The 18,290-nt window shown below is 45.1% G+C and overlaps 1 protein-coding gene across 1 annotated transcript in view; it reads right to left on the minus strand.

Annotated features, from left to right (window-relative positions):
- The window catches only part of LOC134892612 (baculoviral IAP repeat-containing protein 1-like), a 177,773-nt gene extending 171,354 nt beyond the window's left edge, over positions 1–6,419 (minus strand). Inside the window, exons 1-3 of the mRNA XM_063913627.1 lie at positions 6,312–6,419; positions 4,956–5,511; positions 2,005–2,104 (exon numbers count right to left, since the gene is read on the minus strand). Of these exons, the coding sequence (XP_063769697.1) occupies positions 2,005–2,104; positions 4,956–5,511; positions 6,312–6,419 (764 nt within the window). The remainder of the gene's footprint in view (positions 1–2,004; positions 2,105–4,955; positions 5,512–6,311) is intronic.
- Positions 6,420–18,290: the final 11,871 nt, after the last annotated feature.

Here is an 18,290-nt window from a genome sequence, read left to right on the forward strand (position 1 = left end):
CTGACACCTAAATGATGTGGTTTTGTTTGATTGAATATTATTTCTCTGTGAGGATGAGGATGTAAACACTGAAGGGGGGGGGGGGGATCTGAGGATGAGGACGACATCTTGTCTCTGTAGAGCCAGTTTGTGCAATGAGAGATTCATTGATTTGTTTTGGCCCCCACCAAAAAAGAAGCAATAATTTCAGCCACAGTCGTGTCGCTGAAATTATTGATTTGTTAAAGTGTGCATGTCCTGTTTATACAACAGTAATCAATAAGGGAAAAGGGGAAGGGTAAATATCTTCACCAGTCAAAAAATAAAAAAACATTCCTTTGGATGTAATAGATACCCCATTAATACATGTATTGCGGTTTAATTCACAGTCATATGTTGGGGGTGCTGCCACAGACAATAAGATTGAAGGCAAAGGTGAGATAGAGAAGATTCTACTCTTGGTTGGCGCACTATGAGAAGAGAAGATTAATTTGTCTAAAATATAACTTTAAATGTTAATCAATTAAAAAGTGATGTGAAATATATGTGGAAAAATACAACAAATAAAAGATACTGTGTCAATTAAAAAATGTATTCACTGTGAATCATTTACTGTATTCTTGTATCACTTATGATTGTGTTAGTGTTTATAACACCAAACCCACTGAGCGATGATCACACAATCCCACTCTCAGTAAATTGACTGGCACAGGTAAGATCACCTATATGGTTTTGGGTCCAACTGGTTATTATAAATTATATCACAATGTCGAAAATTATATTGTTCTGACTTTCCCTTAAACCTAGGTAATAATTTATCCTAATCCCTTACTTTGTACCCATGATCATTTTTGTACCACCAGGGGACAAAGCAATGGTACTGATGTATAATAAATTATACAGTAATGGATGATTTAAAAATCTAACCAACTGTGGAGTTATTTACATTAACCTAACATTGATGCAGATTGTCATTTAACAAGATTAGATTCCCAGCCTAATCAATTGCCTAGATTACCAGATATTAATGAATATACTTTACAGAGCACAGCGTATCCTTTGTGGATGACTCAGAACATGAAAATTACTCAAATTGTTCTGGGATAATTAAATGTGAATCAAAAAGATACACAAGACATGTGCTTCTATCTTTTTGATTCACATTTAAAAGTAAGGGACCAAGGATAAGTTAATTGATTAACATTAAAAGTTATATTTTAGAGAAATTAATCTTCTCTTCTCATAGTGCGCCAACCAAGAGACAATCTTCTCTATCTCACCTTTGCCTGTTTATACAACATAAGGGTGGGTGGGATGGCCCAAGGACAATTCCATCTTGCAACTCTTTTTCTTCTTTGCATTTTGTGCTCTTTGGGGCCTAGTTTTTAAAAGTGCCATCCTGTCTGCCACTGCAGTGCCACTCCTAGATGGGCCAGGTGTTTGTGACGCACACTTGCGTCGCTTAGCTTAGTTGTCCAGCTATCTCACTGCACATCTTTTTCTACTTTGCATTATGTGCTCTTCGAGGCCTAGTTTTTAAAAGTGCCACCCTGTCTGACACTCCAGTGCCACTCCTAGATGGGCCAGGTGTTTGTGGCGCCCACTTGTGTCGCTTAGGTTTGTCATCCATTGACCTCGGTGCAACCTTTTGGCCTAAAAGCAATATTGTGAGGTGTGAAACTGGAAATGAGTGGAAATTAATGTTATTAAGGTTAATAATACCGTAGGATAAAAATTACCCCCAAATTCTGTGATTTTAGCTGTCCCCCCCAAAAAAAAATAATCATCCAGATCCAAAACCAAAACCAAAACCCGAAATGGTGGTTTTGGCAAAAACAATCCAGATCCAAAACACGAGCGGGGATCCAGATCCAAAACCAAAACACTAAACACGGAAAGTGCCCGCCGCACATCTCTACGGTAAAGTATTTTTTTCTAACCATCAGCGATTGTCCTCATGGTAACAGAAAATATTTGTGGGTATTATATTATAGGATTATATCACAGGAATGGTTGTTTACTCACTCAGGAAACCACTTTGCATGTTCTTTCCAGGGGTCGTCATCTTCTTCCCAGTTCCCCAAACATCCACCACATGAGAAACATTGGACGGTGTCTCTTGTCCCTGAGTTAAATATAGCAAAAGAATATGGTAAATTCTGTAATTATATTTGTTATTACTTGTACATTACTATATACAGTATATATAAAAGGGGGATATTATAGCCGAAAACTGGGCTATTGCTGGTGGCAGTGCAGTAATCTGTCCTGGGCCCCCCTGCCGCTCACATGTGCCATCATGACCAGTAAGCAGAGTGCTAGGTGCATTCTATGTTCCAGGCACCCTATAATCCAAATACAGGTAAAGGCATCTATGTTTGGTGTGCCCTCAGGCTTGAACCCACGAAGGCAGCACCAGGCGTACACTCTTAGTTACAGACATGGCAGGGAGGTAAAAACAATTACTATATAGGGGGGAAGACCTATCTCCAATGGAAATCCATGTTTTCCCTGGCAAAAGGGCATATTACCCTTTAATCAGGGCTGCCAAGAGAAATCCTGGGCCCCGGTACAACAACTTCCCGGGCCTTCCTGGAGTGGTTGTGGCCACAGTATATATATATATATATATATATATATATATATATATTTATACCAAACAAAATCAGGTGGCACTCACAGACTTGTAGCTGGGTGGAAACAAACTTCACCCCGTGAAGATTTTTAATGGAAACAACAGGTAACGTTTCGGGGACGTGTCCCCTTCCTCAGACGGTCTGAGGAAGGGGACACGTCCCCGAAACTTTACCTGTTGTTTCCATTAAAAATCTTCACGGGGTGAAGTTTGTTTCCACCCAGCTACAAGTCTGTGAGTGCCACCTGACTTCGTTTGGTACATGTCGGTGGACTGGCATGTCCACAAGGAAGGGCAGCACAGCCAGTTTATTTGGAGGAGTGCCGGGGCAGTTTCTGGATATATATATATATATATATATACATACAAACAAATACATTTCTGGCACTCAGACTGAATCTCACAGATTACTTGCCAGGTGCCTTCCGAAGTGGGCTGCATAGCTGACAGCCACATATACATGCATCTTACGGCGGCACTCAGGACTTGAAAAATGTAAGAAATCATCAACACATCCTGGTTAAATCAACGTTTCAGAGCAGCCGCACTTTTATCAAGATTTGATGGACAATACAGTACATGATAACACACACTTACCGCTTAAATAGCACCAGTGAAAGAGGGGTCCTTGGCGCCGCTTTCCCGCCACACCATCAAAGTGCAGGGCGCAGGTTAGTGACGTCGGGCAGTCCCACAATCGCGTTACTTAGCAATGACTACACACATTTAAAAACACATATCAAGTGACACATTGAGAGGTGGCAGGATAATAGGATGTATCAAAACACACAATCATGAATATAACCACCTTGAAATGGATATCAATAATCGCCCACTCAGCATTGAAGACGGCTCCGGCGTCACTGACTATATCCCCGTCAAGCCGGCGGGCGCAGATCAGTGACGTCGGTCAGTCAAATAATCTCGTTGCATAGCAACATCTAAACATAATTGAAATTACATAGGGCGGGGCCCATAAAGAGGCAACATACATCATAACGAGAGGTGGGTGTGGTGTGTAGTAAGGATACCAGAGCCTGGGACGGGACAAAAGACTGTTCCAACTGTGTGTTAGCGTATATATCGCGTCCGCCAATCCAGTCCAAAGCGACCCTGTAGTTGGCTGCCAAGGTGTAGGAATAAAGGCATGGTAAATTAAGGCCTCCGAGGGAGCGAGGTTGGCGTAGTTTGAATAATGAGAATCTAGGGTGTTTATCCGCCCAAATAAATTTGGACAGTGCTTTGTCTAGTTGGGCTAGTATGTGTTTGGGTGGGATCAGTGGGAGCATCTGTAGTACATAAAGGAGGCGGGGGAAACTTATCATTTTGTACAAATGGCTCCTGCCAGTGTATGTAAGGGGAAGGTGGGATCATCTGGCGAAGTCTGTATATGTCCTGGCCAATAGCGGGGGGAGATTAAGCGAATATAGTTTGGAGGGGTGGTCAGGGAATTTAATCCCTAGGTAGGTAATGCAATTGTTTGTGGCCCAATGGAATGGAAAAGTTTCTCCCCAGCCTGTTTTTATGGAGGGAAAGAAGGCTAAAGCTTCTGTTTTGGAGGGGTTAATTTTAAAGCCAGAAACTAGTTCAAATGAGTCTAGGATGTCAAGTAGGTATGGCATGGCTTTTCGGGGATTGCTAAAGTAAAGTAAGATGTCATCAGCAAATGCTGAGAATTTGATTTCGTGATTGGCTAGTTTTATGCCGTGCCATCTATTTTCTCTGTAGAAATGGCGAAGGAGGGGATCCAAGGCTAAATTGAATAATAGGGGGGATAGGGGGCAGCCTTGTCTGGTGCCGCGATGTAAGGAGAATAATCTTGAATTGTGGCCATTAACCGTCAGAAAGGCTTGTGGTGTTTGATAGATGATGTGAAACACCTTGACAAAAGCAGTGCCAAAGTTTTGAAGTCTAAGTAATCTATCTATGTGGGCCCAGGACACTCGGTCAAAGGCTTTGTCTGCGTCACAGCTCAGTACCATATTGTCTAACTCCGATGAATCGTGGGTTTTGTACATAGCTGCTAGCAATGAGCGAACATTGTGCACTGAGTGTCTATTACGCATGAAGCCTGTCTGGGCAGGATGTAGTAATTTTGGTAGGACTGCTTGGAGGCGGGTGGCAAGGATCTTTGTAAATATTTTAAAGTCTTGGTTCAACAGTGAGATTGGGCGGTAGGATGATACTAAAGTATGATCCTTATTAGGTTTAGGGAGGACTATGATTCGGGCTGTGTTAAAATCTGTCGGGGCGGGGTGTCCCTCCAAAAGCGTATTATATAATCGCCTAAGGTGTTCGCTTAAGTGTGGGAGGAGTAATTTGTAATAAGATGCCGACATACCGTCGGGTCCTGGGGATTTCCCGTTTGGGAGGGATTTGATGGTTAATTCCAATTCTGCTGCTGTTACGGGGCTGGTAAGTAGGTCTCTATCGCTTTCAGAGAGTGTGGGGAGATTTGCCTGTGTCAAGAAATCCATGCCTGCCATGGGATTGTCAGGTGGTGCAGTGTATAATTTCTCAAAGAAAGTTAGGAAGGTGTCACTAATCTGGTCCTGCGTCGTCGAGGGGGGTCCGTCTGTGTCTCTAATTGAGGAGATGTACTTAGGTGTTGTATGAGATTTTACCATGTTTGCTAATAGTTTCCCTGGGCGATTACCCCAGCGAAAGTATTTATTGGACTGGAAGGAGAGGAATAGTTTGGCCTGTTCGGCACAGAGAGTGTCATAAATTGATTTGGTGTCTTTATATAATTTCCTGTTAGTCTCAGAAGGGTCAGCTAGTAATTGGGAATAGGTCGAGGCTACCTGGTTGGACGCCTCTGTCATCCTCTCCCGGAGTTGCCTTTTCCTGGCGGCAACATAGGAAATGATCTGTCCTCTAAGGACGGGTTTGGAAGCCTGCCAGAAAAGGTTTGTGTCATTGACATGTGCTGTGTTATCCTGTGTATAGTTAAGATACGCTTGTGTCAAGAAGAGCTTGAAGTCTTCAGAGTGGGCAAGATATTCAGGGAACCGCCAGGTATATGAGTATTGTCGGGGTGTGGTTAGTTTAATTGTTAGGGTGATGGGAGCATGGTCTGATATAATATATTGGCTATGGTGGAGTCCAGTATTCTATGTATTGCGGAGGTCGGTACTAACCAGTAGTCCAGTCTGGAGAATATTTTGTGAGGGTGCGAGAAGAAGGAGTATTCTCTAGAGTCAGGGTGGAGGAATCTCCATGGATCTAGCAGTTGTAAAGAGTCTTGTAGTAGTGACAGGGATGGTGGTGTGGATCTACTGTAATTCAGCTGTCTGGGGCCACTGGATATATCTAATAATGGGTCTAATACAGTATTAAGGTCTCCCCCTATGATCAAGATTCCCTCCGTCCAATCCTGCAATTTAACATAGATGTCTGAGAAGAAGGAAGCGTTCGGTCCTGTGGGGGCGTAAATACATGCTATAGTGAAAAGTTCGCCTTCAATCTCTATCTTTAGGAACAAAAACCTGCCCTCAGGGTCTACCCAGTCGTTTTTGATCTTATAGTTCAATGATCTGCGGAATAGGAGAAGTACTCCCCTTGTTTTAGTAATATAGGAAGCGCTTTTGAAGTCTCCAACCCAGGTGTCTCTAAGCGTATTGGGATCATTGAGACGCCAGTGTGTTTCCTGTAGGAACACTATATCAGGGTGAAACTTTTTGAGGTGTGTTAATACCTTTTTCCTCTTGATTGGTGTGTTTAGACCCTCTACGTTCCATGAGACTAACTTAAGGAACGTCTTTGAGCCATCTTTAGAGGCCTCAGTGTCCCTAGGAGTTGTCATTATCCAATTCCCATTCTAGTGGAACTTAATAGGGGAAGCCATAAACGATAGTCCTTTCACCCGTCCCAGCTCGCTTGGGGAGGACTAGAATGACGTGTCGGGCAAACTAACGGAGTTAGGGTATATATGTGATCACTAAACAATGCAATGCAAAAAGAAAATAGTAGCCGATATAGTATAGGCCACCAGTCATAACATTTTTTAAATTTTTGAACCAAGGAGGACAGAAGTAATAACCGTCCATCTGTAACAGAAGCTTTAGGTTGGTTAGTAGAGGGGAGGGGGGAGGGGAAGGAGATAAGAACCATATAACAACCATCAACCATGTGTTATCCATTGGGCAAGGGAAAAGGATGTAACCACGGAGGGAGATACTTGGTACTAAGAAAGTCAGTCCGCATCGTCCATTCGAGGATTAGGTTGTGGTGATGATAGGGACTTGAGAAAATTCAGAGCTGAATCTGTGTTATCGAAGAAATAAGGTTTGCCGTCGTGGAAGATTCTCAGTTTTGCCGGGTACAGGAGGGCAAATTTGATGTTTTTGGCATAGAGTTCCTTGCAGATTGGGGAGAACTCCCGCCGTTGTGTCGAGACTTGAAAAGAAAAGTCCTGAAACAAAAGAAGTTTGGATTCCTTGTATCGTAGGTCAGAGCATTTGCGGTAGGCTTCCATGATCTTGACTTTGTCGAGGTAGTTTATTAGCCTGAATATGACTGGCCTGGGACGTGATGAAGATGATTGTGAGGATTGTTTGTCAGGACCGATGCGATGGACTCGTTCCACCAGATAAGAGGTGGGGGATGAGGGTAAATTAAGTGCTGTGGGGAGCCATTGCGTTACCAAGTCCATTAGATCTGTTTGTCTGATGGTTTCTGGAAGGCCAATCAGGCGTAGGTTGTTCTGGCGATTTCGATTTTCTAAATCTTCGATCTTGTCGGTCATGGCCACTAGGGTGTTATCATGTGTTTGTTGTTGGGCTTGGATTGTTTGATAATCGTCTTCCAAGGTAGATATTCGGTCTTCGGCTTCAGCCAGGCGTTGGGTGTGTTGGGTTAGTTGCGCCGCTGCTGACGTGATAGCTTCCATTAGGGGTGCTAATTTTGCGTCCAGTAAAGGAGATATGATGTCCGATATTTCTTTGGCCCTCTGTATTGAGGATGGGCTAGGACGTCGGTGGACATTGTGTCGTCAGTGGTATGCCTGTTTGGTGAATAAGGAGATCCTTGAGGGATAAAGCTAGGTTCTCTTTCTTTGGCCGTTGTTTTGCTTTTGTTTTGAGAATTTTTATTCGTGCGTGGTGTTTTGGCCACGTATTTTTCCATGGTGAGGAATATATCCTCCAACGTGGTAAGAGATTTCTGACGTTTTAGGTTCTCGACTTGTGAAGCAGGGAGCTATTGCTTCCGTGGCGGTGGGATATATTTTTGTTGCGTTCGGTTGTGTTGTATTAGGTCGGGTTGAGGTAGAGGGATAGTATGGGATCCAAGGGGCTAGCAGGTAATAACGGCACGTTGCTGTAGGATGCCAGGGATCCCTCAGGCAGCCGGGTCAGCTCTTTCTGTAAGACCCAAGATGGCCGCCGTCATTTGTTGCACACTTGTTTGTGTGCGTTTCGGTGGAGGAAGTGGTGAGGGGTGGGTGAGTGGATTATAATTTGGCTCAGCGTGGGTAGATCAGATGAGAATGATCCAGTAGCGGGTCTCACCCCTGTCCGAGGATTAATAGGCGTAAAACAAGCCTCTTGGTGTTAGGAGGGTGGGTGTCAGGTGTGGTATAGTGCTCGTCTGTGCGCGTCTGTGCGGTATAGCTCAGTGGCAGGTTTCCAGTAACGGGCACCCTGTGTTTGTGTTGGCAGGGTTCGCCTTCCTCTCCCTGTTATCAGTAGGTCAGGGAGGCAGAGATAAGCGGGTCTTCAGGGGCTTGTTACCACTGTTCAGTCCCGGAGGGGCAGCAAGGCCTCACCGCAGGGCAGGGTTTGCAGTGCCGCTGCGTTCGATCGAGCGTCCCGCCTCAGGCCCCCGGCGGTGTTCGTCCGCCAAAGAGTGGTATAGGTGTCAGTAGCGGGAGGGGTGATTCAGGGGAGCGGCTCACCTGTGCTGCTGCTGTACGGAGTCGCCGGGCTGCACGTCCGATTTGCTGTGTCCCGCTCCGTGGGTCCCGAGAACCAAGATGGCCGCCGCCTTCGGAGTTCAGGGTTCCCGGCGTCCGCGCTCCAGCCGCCTCTCTCCTCTCTCGTGACTCCGGGTGTTATGGTGGCTCGAGGAGTGGTTCCGGTCTCCGGAGACACAAACAGATGTGCTCCGAGGGTGCCTTCATCTGGTGCTCCGTCCGGTCCTCCGTGTCAGCCTCCCGAATTTAGGCCCCGGCTTCGTGGTGGTGGGTAGGCCGCAATCCGCGGGAGCCAGAATACCGGCTCCCCGATTCCGCGGCTCTACTCCACTGTAGCAGGGTGTTCCCACAGACAGGGGGGTTAGGTTTAGAGAGATTTTGCGGGACAGGGGGAGAAATATTAGGTTTTTTTTGACTCTTTTGTTGCGGAGCTCTCTGTGTGAGCTTCCTTCCACTTCAGCCTCCAGGCCACGCCCCCCCCATAACGAGAGTTTATATAATGCATCACCCTATCTAGCCCATACACAAAAAAGGTCAAAGGACCTCCTGCCCAAAGCACCTTGATAAATGATATATGTAAAGCCAGTGGCGCACCCAGGGGGGGTTTCCGAGTACCCAGAAACCCCCCTCCACAAAAAAAAAAAAAAAAATTTTTTTTTTTTTTTTTTTTAGCTGCATGAGTATTATTAATGACTGTCTAGTGTCCTCTGCAGCCTGCTGTCTTCCTGGTGGCACTTGCAAGTGCAATAAAAGTTTACTTTATTTTAATTATAGTACATATATATCCATGTGCCTACATATATACACATGTATATACATACATACATATAAACACACACACATGAGATATATATATATATATATATATACACATGTTTAATATGCTATGTATATGTGTATATGGGTTCACTACGATCTCCCGGCGGCCGGCCTCCTGGCGACCAGCATACCGGCGCCGGGAGGCCGGCCGCCGGCTTACCAACAGTGTGGTGAGCGCAAATGAGCCCCTTGCGGGCCCGCTGCGCTCGCCACACTATTCTATTCTCCCTCCAGGGGGTCGTGGACCCCCACGAGGGAGAATAAGTGTCGGTATGCCGGCGGTCAGGCTCCCGGCGCCGGTATGCTGGTCGCCGGGAGCCCGACCGCCGGCATACTGAAGACCACGTGTGTGTGTGTATATATATATATATATATATATATATGTGTGTAGATAGAGATAGAGATATATATATATATATATATATATATCTATCTACACACACATATATATAGATATATATAGATATATTACACACACACACACTAGTTTTACGGACCCAGCATATACTGGGTCACCTCAGTCCCCACCCCCGTGATTGGCTCCGCCCAGTTCTGGAAACCCCCCCATGCAAATCCTGCGTTTGCCACTGAAAGCAAACTCTCATAGAAAGCAATGCAGACCTAGAGTTTCATTTAACCCTCTAGGTGCCAAGGTGCCTAATCTCTCGATCCATTGCACCTCGCGTTGTAACAATATTTTTTTTCCTATCACCCCCTCTAGGGGGTATGGGGATATGGTCAATCATTCTATATTTGATGACCGTTAAACTATGTCTGGCCACGGCAAAATGCCGGACCAAAGGTTGGTCACTGGTGCCCTTAGAAATAGCTGCTTTTATAGCCGAGCGATGGAGCACCATTCTTTCTCTAAATTGGCGTTTCATCTTGCCCACATATTGTAGTGAGCAAGGGCATGTGATTACGTATATAACAAATTGGCTGGTACAGGTAAGATGATGCCTAATGGAGAATTTCTTTCCCGAGAACAGATGAAACTTGTGAATCTGCGCCCTGCACCTTGACGGTGCGGCGGGAAAGTGGCGCCGAGGACGCCTCCTTCACTGGTGCTATTTAAGTGCTAAGTGTGTGTTATCATGTATTGTATTGTCCATCAAATCTTGATGAAAGTGCGGATGCACTGAAACATTGATTTAACCAGGATGTGTTGGTGATTTCAAGCACTGAGTGTAACTGTAAGATATATATATATATATATATATATATATATATATATATTTATTTCTAATATAACATATGTAACATGAACCTAGGCATTTCACCATGATTTATATCTGTATAAATATACTTTATCAAACCCTGGAGTGACGTGCCTAGTCTTGGACTGTTAGTTCTGACTATCTTGGAAATATATATATATATATATATATATATATATGTATAAGGATCTCTCTTTCTCTCTCTCTCTCTCTCTCTCTCTCTCTCTCTCTCTCTCTCTCCTCTCTCTCTCTCTCTCTCTCTCTCTCTCTATATATAATACTAACCCTAATGGTAATGTATGGATGCATGCATTATAGAGTATTTACATAGAAGAGATGACAGCCCTACTGCTGACTCTTAACAACTGAGGTGAGATGCGTCACTTCTTAAACCCATGGGCCACGCCCAGCCAGTTGCATGCCTGCCCCTCCCAGTCTCTGCCCACCACCTGGAGCCTGCTGATTCCGAAGAGGTCGTCCAGCGCCAGCTGTAGAGATTGACATCATCATCTTGCAAGATCCTAGCAGTGGTGCGGCAGCTGGATGTGGCTATGAGGGACATCCACAACAAGGGACAAACAGCCAGGTAACAGACATATACATCCCCCCTCCCGGTGGCCCAACCCGCCACTCGAACGCCTGATTTATAATAAAGGAAAAAAAATAATCCCCCCCCCCCCCCCAAAAAAAAAAAAATATTTATAGGATTTTGGTTACCTACCGGTAAATCCTTTTCTCGTAGTCCGTAGAGGATGCTGGGGTTCATATTAGTACCATGGGGTATAGATGGGTCCACCAGGAGCCATTGGCAGTTTAAGAGTTTAATAGTGTGGGCTGGCTCCTCCTTCTATGCCCCTCCCACCAGACTCAGTCTAGAAACTGTGCCCGAGGAGACGACATACTTCGAGAGAAGGAATTACACAGATAGTGGCGAGATTCATACCAGCTCACACAACATGCAAATCCGGCCAACATGCCGGAAAAACTCAGCAACAGCTGAAACAGTAAATAACGCAGAACTTACCTAGGAACCAGGCAGTATTGAACTATAAACCAAACCAGGAAACGCAGTGCTGGGCGGGATCCTTTATGGACTATGAGAAAAGGATTTACCGGTATGTAACCAAATCCTATTTTCTCTTACGTCCTAGAGGATGCTGGGGTCCATATTAGTACCATGGGGATGTACCAAAGCTCCCAGAATGGGAGGGAGAGCGCGGAGGCTCCTGCATCACTGCTTGACCAAACTTGAGGTCATCAGAGGCCAAAGTATCGAACTTGTAAAACTTGGCAAACGTATTCATAGTATCTGAGGTTGAAAAAAGAAAATTGTCCATTGAGTTCAACCTATTTGTGGTGATGATTTGACTAAAATTTCTGACTGATGCTGCTGTCTGCCATTGCATTTTATCCCTATTTATAGTAACTATAATGCATGACTATGCACCATACCCCTGGATATCCTTATTCAATAGGAATTTATCTAACCCATTCTTAAAGGTGTTGACAGATTCCGCCATTACAACTCCCTCGGGCAGGGAATTCCAAACACGTATTGTCCTTACCGTGAAAAAGCCTTTACGCCGTATTGTGCGGAATCTCCTCTCCTCTAACCTGAGCGAGTGTCCACGAGTCCTCTGTGTTGATCTAACCAAAAACAGGTCCCGCGCAAGCTCTGTGTATTGTCCCCTTATATATTTGTAGATGTTGATCATATCCCCTCTTAGTCTCCGCTTTTCCAATGTAAACATGCCTAGTCTTTCAAGCCTTTCCTTGTATTCCATCGTCTCCATGCCCTTAATTAGTTTGGTCGCCCTCCTCTGTACCTTTTCAAGCTCCAGGATATCCTTTTTGTAGTACGGTGCCCAGAACTGTACACAGTATTCGAGGTGTGGCCTCACTAGTGATTTATATAATGGGAGTATAATACTCTCGTCCCTAGCATCAATACCCCGTTTTATGCATGCTAATATCTTATTAGCCTTCTTTGCTGCAGTCCTACTTTGGATACTACTTCTTAGCTTGCTATCTATGAGGACACCTAAGTCCTTTTCAAGTACAGAATCCCCTAATTTTACCCCATTTAGTAGGTAGGTGTAATTTTTGTTCTTGTTACCACAGTGCATTACCTTACACTTGTCTGCGTTGAAGCGCATTCTCCATTTGGCTGCCCATGCTTCTAATTTAACTAAGTCGTTCTGAAGAGACTCGGCATCCTCCTCTGTATTTATAGCCTTACACAATTTGGTATCATCTGCAAAAATTGACACCGTGCTCTCTAGACCTTCTGTTAGGTCGTTAATGAAAATATTGAACAATAGCGGTCCTAATACTGAGCCTTGCGGCACACCACTTAGCACTTCAGCCCAAGTTGAAAAAGATCCATTAACCACAACGCGCTGCTTCCTATTATCTAACCAGTTTTTGACCCAAGTACATATTGTGCTTCCTAGCCCTGATTCTTGTAGCTTGTATATAAGTCTCATGTGTGGTACAGTATCGAACGCTTTGGCAAAGTCTAAAAAGATTACATCCACGTCTTTACCCTGATCTAGGTTTGCGCTTACTGTTTCATAAAAGCCAAGTAAGTTGGTTTGACAGGATCTGTCCTTCATAAACCCATGTTGATTCCTTTTAATGACCTTATTGGTTTCAAGGAACTTCTGAATACTATCTCTTAGAATACCTTCCAATACTTTCCCCACTATAGATGTAAGACTAACTGGTCTATAATTACCTGGTTCAGCTTTACTTCCATTTTTGAATATAGGCACTACTTCCGCTATACGCCAGTCTTTGGGAACCATACCTGATATAACTGAATCCTCAAAGATCAAAGATAGCGGTTTTGCCAGTTCAGAGTGAAGCTCCATTAGAACCCTTGGATGAATACCATTGGGCCCTGGTGATTTATTAATCTTTAAATGTTTTAATCGGTCACAGACTACTTCCTCGCTTAAATAAATACCTATCAGTGTGATATTGTCATTATTGAGATTGTGTGTCAGTCCCTGAATTGGGTCCTCTCTAGTGAATACTGTTGAAAAAAACTCATTTAGTGTGTCCGCTATGTCATTATCATTTTTGCTTAAGACTCCCAACTTGTCTTTCAAAGGGCCTATACTCTCCTTTTTTAATCTCTTGCTATTAATGTATTTAAAGAATTTTTTGGGATTCGCTTTGCTTTCCTTTGCTACTAGTTTTTCAGTTTCTACTTTAGCCGCTCTTATTTCCTTTTTGCAATTTTTGTTACATTCCTTATAGTGCTGAAATGACTCTGCTTCCCCGTCAGATTTGTATTTTTTAAATGCTCGCCTTTTCTTGCCCATAAGTTCCTTAATCTTTTTGTTAAGCCACATCGGTTTATGATTTTTATTCCCTTTTTTGCTACTCATAGGAATATATTTGAGTGTATTTTTAGCTAGCAGGAATTTTAGTACCTCCCATTTCTCCGTAGTATTTTTTCCTAAAAACAAACCTTCCCATTCAATATCCCTGAAAAATACCCTCATCATTTCAAAGTTGGCTTTGCTAAAGTTTAAAGTCCTAGTTGAGCCAGTATAGGGCTGTTTGTAGAAACTGATATTGAATGTGACCATATTGTGGTCGCTGTTTCCTATGGGTTCCACTACTATAATACCCGATACCAAATCCTGATTGTTTGTTAATACCAGGTCTAAGATTGCATTGTACCTAGTTGGTTCCTCAATTAGTTGGACTAGGTAGTTATCATTTAGTGTGTTTAAAAACATACTGCCCCTAGCAGTATCACATGAATCGTTTTTCCAGTTTATCTCTGGATAGTTAAAATCTCCCATCACTACTATGTCTCCTACTCCTGCTGCTTTTTCAATTTGCTTTAGTAACAATTCATCATCAGATGCGTTGATACCAGGCGGCCTATAGCATACACCTAATACTAACTTTTTTGTTCCTTTTTCCCCGCATGCAATTTCTACCCATAATGTCTCAACAGTGTCTACAGTCCCCTCCTGAAGATCTTCCCATATATTAGGTTTTAAAAACGGCTTTACGTACAGACACACCCCTCCACCCTTTTTATTTAGTCTGTCTCTCCTAAACAGTGTATAGCCCTCTAGATTGACTGTCCAATCATGAGATTCATCCCACCAAGTTTCAGTAATGCCTATAATATCATACTGTTTGCTTGCTGCAAGTATTTCTAGTTCACCCTTTTTACCAGTAATGCTTCTGGCGTTTACATACATACAACTAAGATAAGTATTTTCCCTTGCGTTAGGGACATCTTTCACCTTATGTGGCAAGGATGACCTGTAATCATCATTGGTTAGTGCTTTGGTAAAATCCCTTTTAGTACCCATGTTAGTAACCTTACTGTCTGCTCTTACCCTCCCCCCAACTTCTCCCCCATTTCGTTTACTACCGCCATCCCCACTATTCTCACTGCATGACCCGTAGTTTCTAGCTAAACCCTCCCCCCAGGCTCCTAGTTTAAAATCTCCTCCAACCTTCTAACCATCCTTCCCCCCAGCACCGCTGCCCCCTCCTCAGTCAGGTGCAATCCGTCATGACAAAAGAGATGGCGCCTGACTGAGAAATCCGCCCGGTGTTCCAGGAACACAAACCCCTCTTTCCTGCACCAATCCCTAAGCCACACATTTACCTCCCTAATCTCCCTCTGCCTCCCTGGACTAGCGCGTGGCATGGGTAATAATTCCGAGAATATTACCTTAGATGTCCTTGCCTTCAGTTTCTTTCCTAAGTCCCTATAGTCTTTCTTAAGGACATCCCACCTTCCGCTAACTTTGTCATTGGTGCCAACGTGCACCAAGACCGCCGGGTCTTTGCCAGCCCCTCCCAACAATCTATCTACCCGGTCCGCGATGTGCCGTACCCGAGCACCCGGGAGACAACAGACTGTACGGCGATCACGGTCCCGGTAGCAGATTGCCCTATCTGCCTTCCTGATGATAGAATCCCCTACCACCACCATTTGACTAGGTACCTCTTTATCTTTTTTCCCAACCGCGCCAGAGGGACCGCACCTCTGGATGCTAGAGGGAGCAGTCTCCTCCGGCACCGTCATTTCTTCACTATCATCCTCCGATTCCTCGTTCAATCGGGCAAATTTGTTCGGGTTTGATAGTTCGGAGATGTCGTGCCTCCCCCTCTTTTTCTTCCTTCTAACTGTGACCCAACTGGCTACATGATCATCATCCTCTTCTACCAGTGACCCCTCCCGCAACTCCTCCACCGTTCTGTCTAAACTACGCTCGAGATTGTGAATCTCCCTCAGTCGCGTAACGGTTTGCTCTAGATCAGTTACCTGGGCTTCCAGGGCAACCGTTCGCACACACCTCGTGCAGATGTATTCACACTGGGCCGGTAGCTCCAGGTGTGCATACATCTTGCACGACATGCACTGAGTGAGGTCCTCAATCACAGCCCCTCCCATATTGCTTGCAAGGTCTAACTCCCTGTTACACTCAAAGAAAAAGCAGCAAAAATAAAAAATAGAAGACAAGCAATATCACTTATACAATAATTAAGCTGGCTTATACTTATCTATCTATTCGACCCAGACCAGGTAGCTGCTCGGCAGAGTTGTACCTCCGAGACACCCCGGTCAGCCGCCCAGGAAGAGCCCACTTTACGAGTAGAGACACTGCAAACCTGCCGTGGAATAAGCCTGCTGGATAGTGAACCTGATCCAGGTTGAAATCGACTGCTTGGAAGCAGGACATCCAGATCATAGGATCATAGAGGACAAACAGAGAGTCACTTTTCCGATGAGGAGCCGTCCTCTTCACGTAAATCTTCAAAGTCCTCACTACATCCAAGGCCTTTGAAGTAATTGAGGAGTCAGTAGCCACTGGCACCACAATAGGTTGGTTGATATGGAAAGCCGAAACAACCTTGGGCAGGAACTGTGGACGAGTCTTTATGGAAGATCAGATAGGGGCTTTAACAAGATAAAGCCCCCAATTTCGACACGTGTCGTGCAGAGGCCAAGGCCAACAAGGTGACCGCCTTCCACGTGAGAAACTTGATATCAGCCTCCTGTAGAGACTCAAACCAAGCAGATTGCAGGAACTGCAACACCACGTCCAGATCCCATGGTGCCGTAGGTGCCACAAAGGGAGGCTGGATGTGCAGAACCCCTTTCAAAAAGGTCTGAACCTCAGGAAGAAGAGCCAATTGTTTTTGGAAGAAAATGGACAAAGCAGAGATCTGGACCTTGATGGAGCCCAATCTCAGTCCCATATCCACCCCTGCTTGCAAGAAAAGGAGAAAACGTCCAAGTTGAAACTCCACTGCAGGAAACTTCTTGGCCTCACACCAAGAAACATATTTCTTCCAAATGCGATGGTAATGTTTAGACGTTACCCTTTTCCTAGCCTGTATCAGAGTAGGAATGACCTCACTCGGGATACCTTTCCGAGTTAAGATCTGGCGTTCAAACGCCATGCCATCAAACGTAGCCGCGGTAAGTCTTGATAAGCGAACGGCCCCTGCAGGAGCAGATCCTCTCGAAGAAGCAATGGCTGTGGATCTTCCAGCAGAAGATCTGCATACAAAGCCCTCCTTGGCCAGTCTGGAGCAATGAGGATTGCCAGAACCTTTGTTCTTCTCACGAGTTGAAGAACCTTTGGTATCAGAGGAAGTGGAGGGAACACATACACTGACTTGAACACCCACAGAGTTACCAGTACATCCACCGCCTGTGGGTCTCTCAACCTGGAACAGTACCTCTGAAGCTTCTTGTTGAGGCGGGAGGCCATCATGTCTATGTGAGGAACCCCCCACCAACCGGTTACCTCCTCGAATACCTCCAGATGGAGGCCTTACTCTCCTGGATGGAGATCGTGTCTGCTGAGGAAGTCCGCTTCCCAGTTGTCTACGCCCGGAATGAAGATTTCCGACATTGCCACCGCGTGCCTTTCTGCCCAGACAAGGATTTTTGACACCTCTGACATGGCAGCCCTGCTCTTCGTTCCGCCTTGTCGGTTTATGTAGGCCACTGTGGTCACGTTGTCCGACTGCACCTGAACAGCCCGATCCTGTAGAAGGTGTGTTTTACACGGCCCTGAGTTCCAGGATGTTTATTGGGAGAAGTGACTCTTGATCCGACCATCGTCCCTGAAAGGTTTCCCCCAGAGCGACAGCTCCCCAACCTATTAGACTTGCATTTGTGGTTAGAAGGATCCAGTCTTGAATTCCAAACCTTCGCCCTTCCAGAAGGTGCGGAAGCTGTAGCCACCAGAGGAGTAAAATCCTGGCTTTCGGAGACAGGCGTATCCTCTTGTGCATGTGTAGGTGAGAGCCCGACCACTGGTCCAAGAGGTCCAACTGAAAAGGTCGAGCATGAAACCTGCCGTACTGCAGAGCCTTGTAGGCGGCAACCATCTTCCTCAGAAGGCGTATGCATTGATGGACCGATACCCGGGTAGGCTTTAGGACATCCCGGACCATTGTTTGAATCACCAACGCTTTCTCCACCGGGAGAAATACCCTCTGCACTTCTGTGTCGAGGATCATCCCCAGGAAAGACAGCCGCCTTGTCGGCTCCAGATGAGACTTTGGAAGGTTCAGTATCCAACCGTGCTTCCTGAGCAGCTGCGTCGTGAGCACGATGAACAGCTGAAGATCCTTGGTGCTGTGGAGAGGCCAAACGGTAGCACCTGGAACTGATAGTAATCATCCAACAGTGCAAACCTGAGGTATGCCTGATGCGGCGACTAAA

This window comes from Pseudophryne corroboree, chromosome 1 (genome assembly GCF_028390025.1).
Source record: "Pseudophryne corroboree isolate aPseCor3 chromosome 1, aPseCor3.hap2, whole genome shotgun sequence".
Taxonomy (NCBI): Eukaryota; Metazoa; Chordata; class Amphibia; order Anura; family Myobatrachidae; genus Pseudophryne; species Pseudophryne corroboree.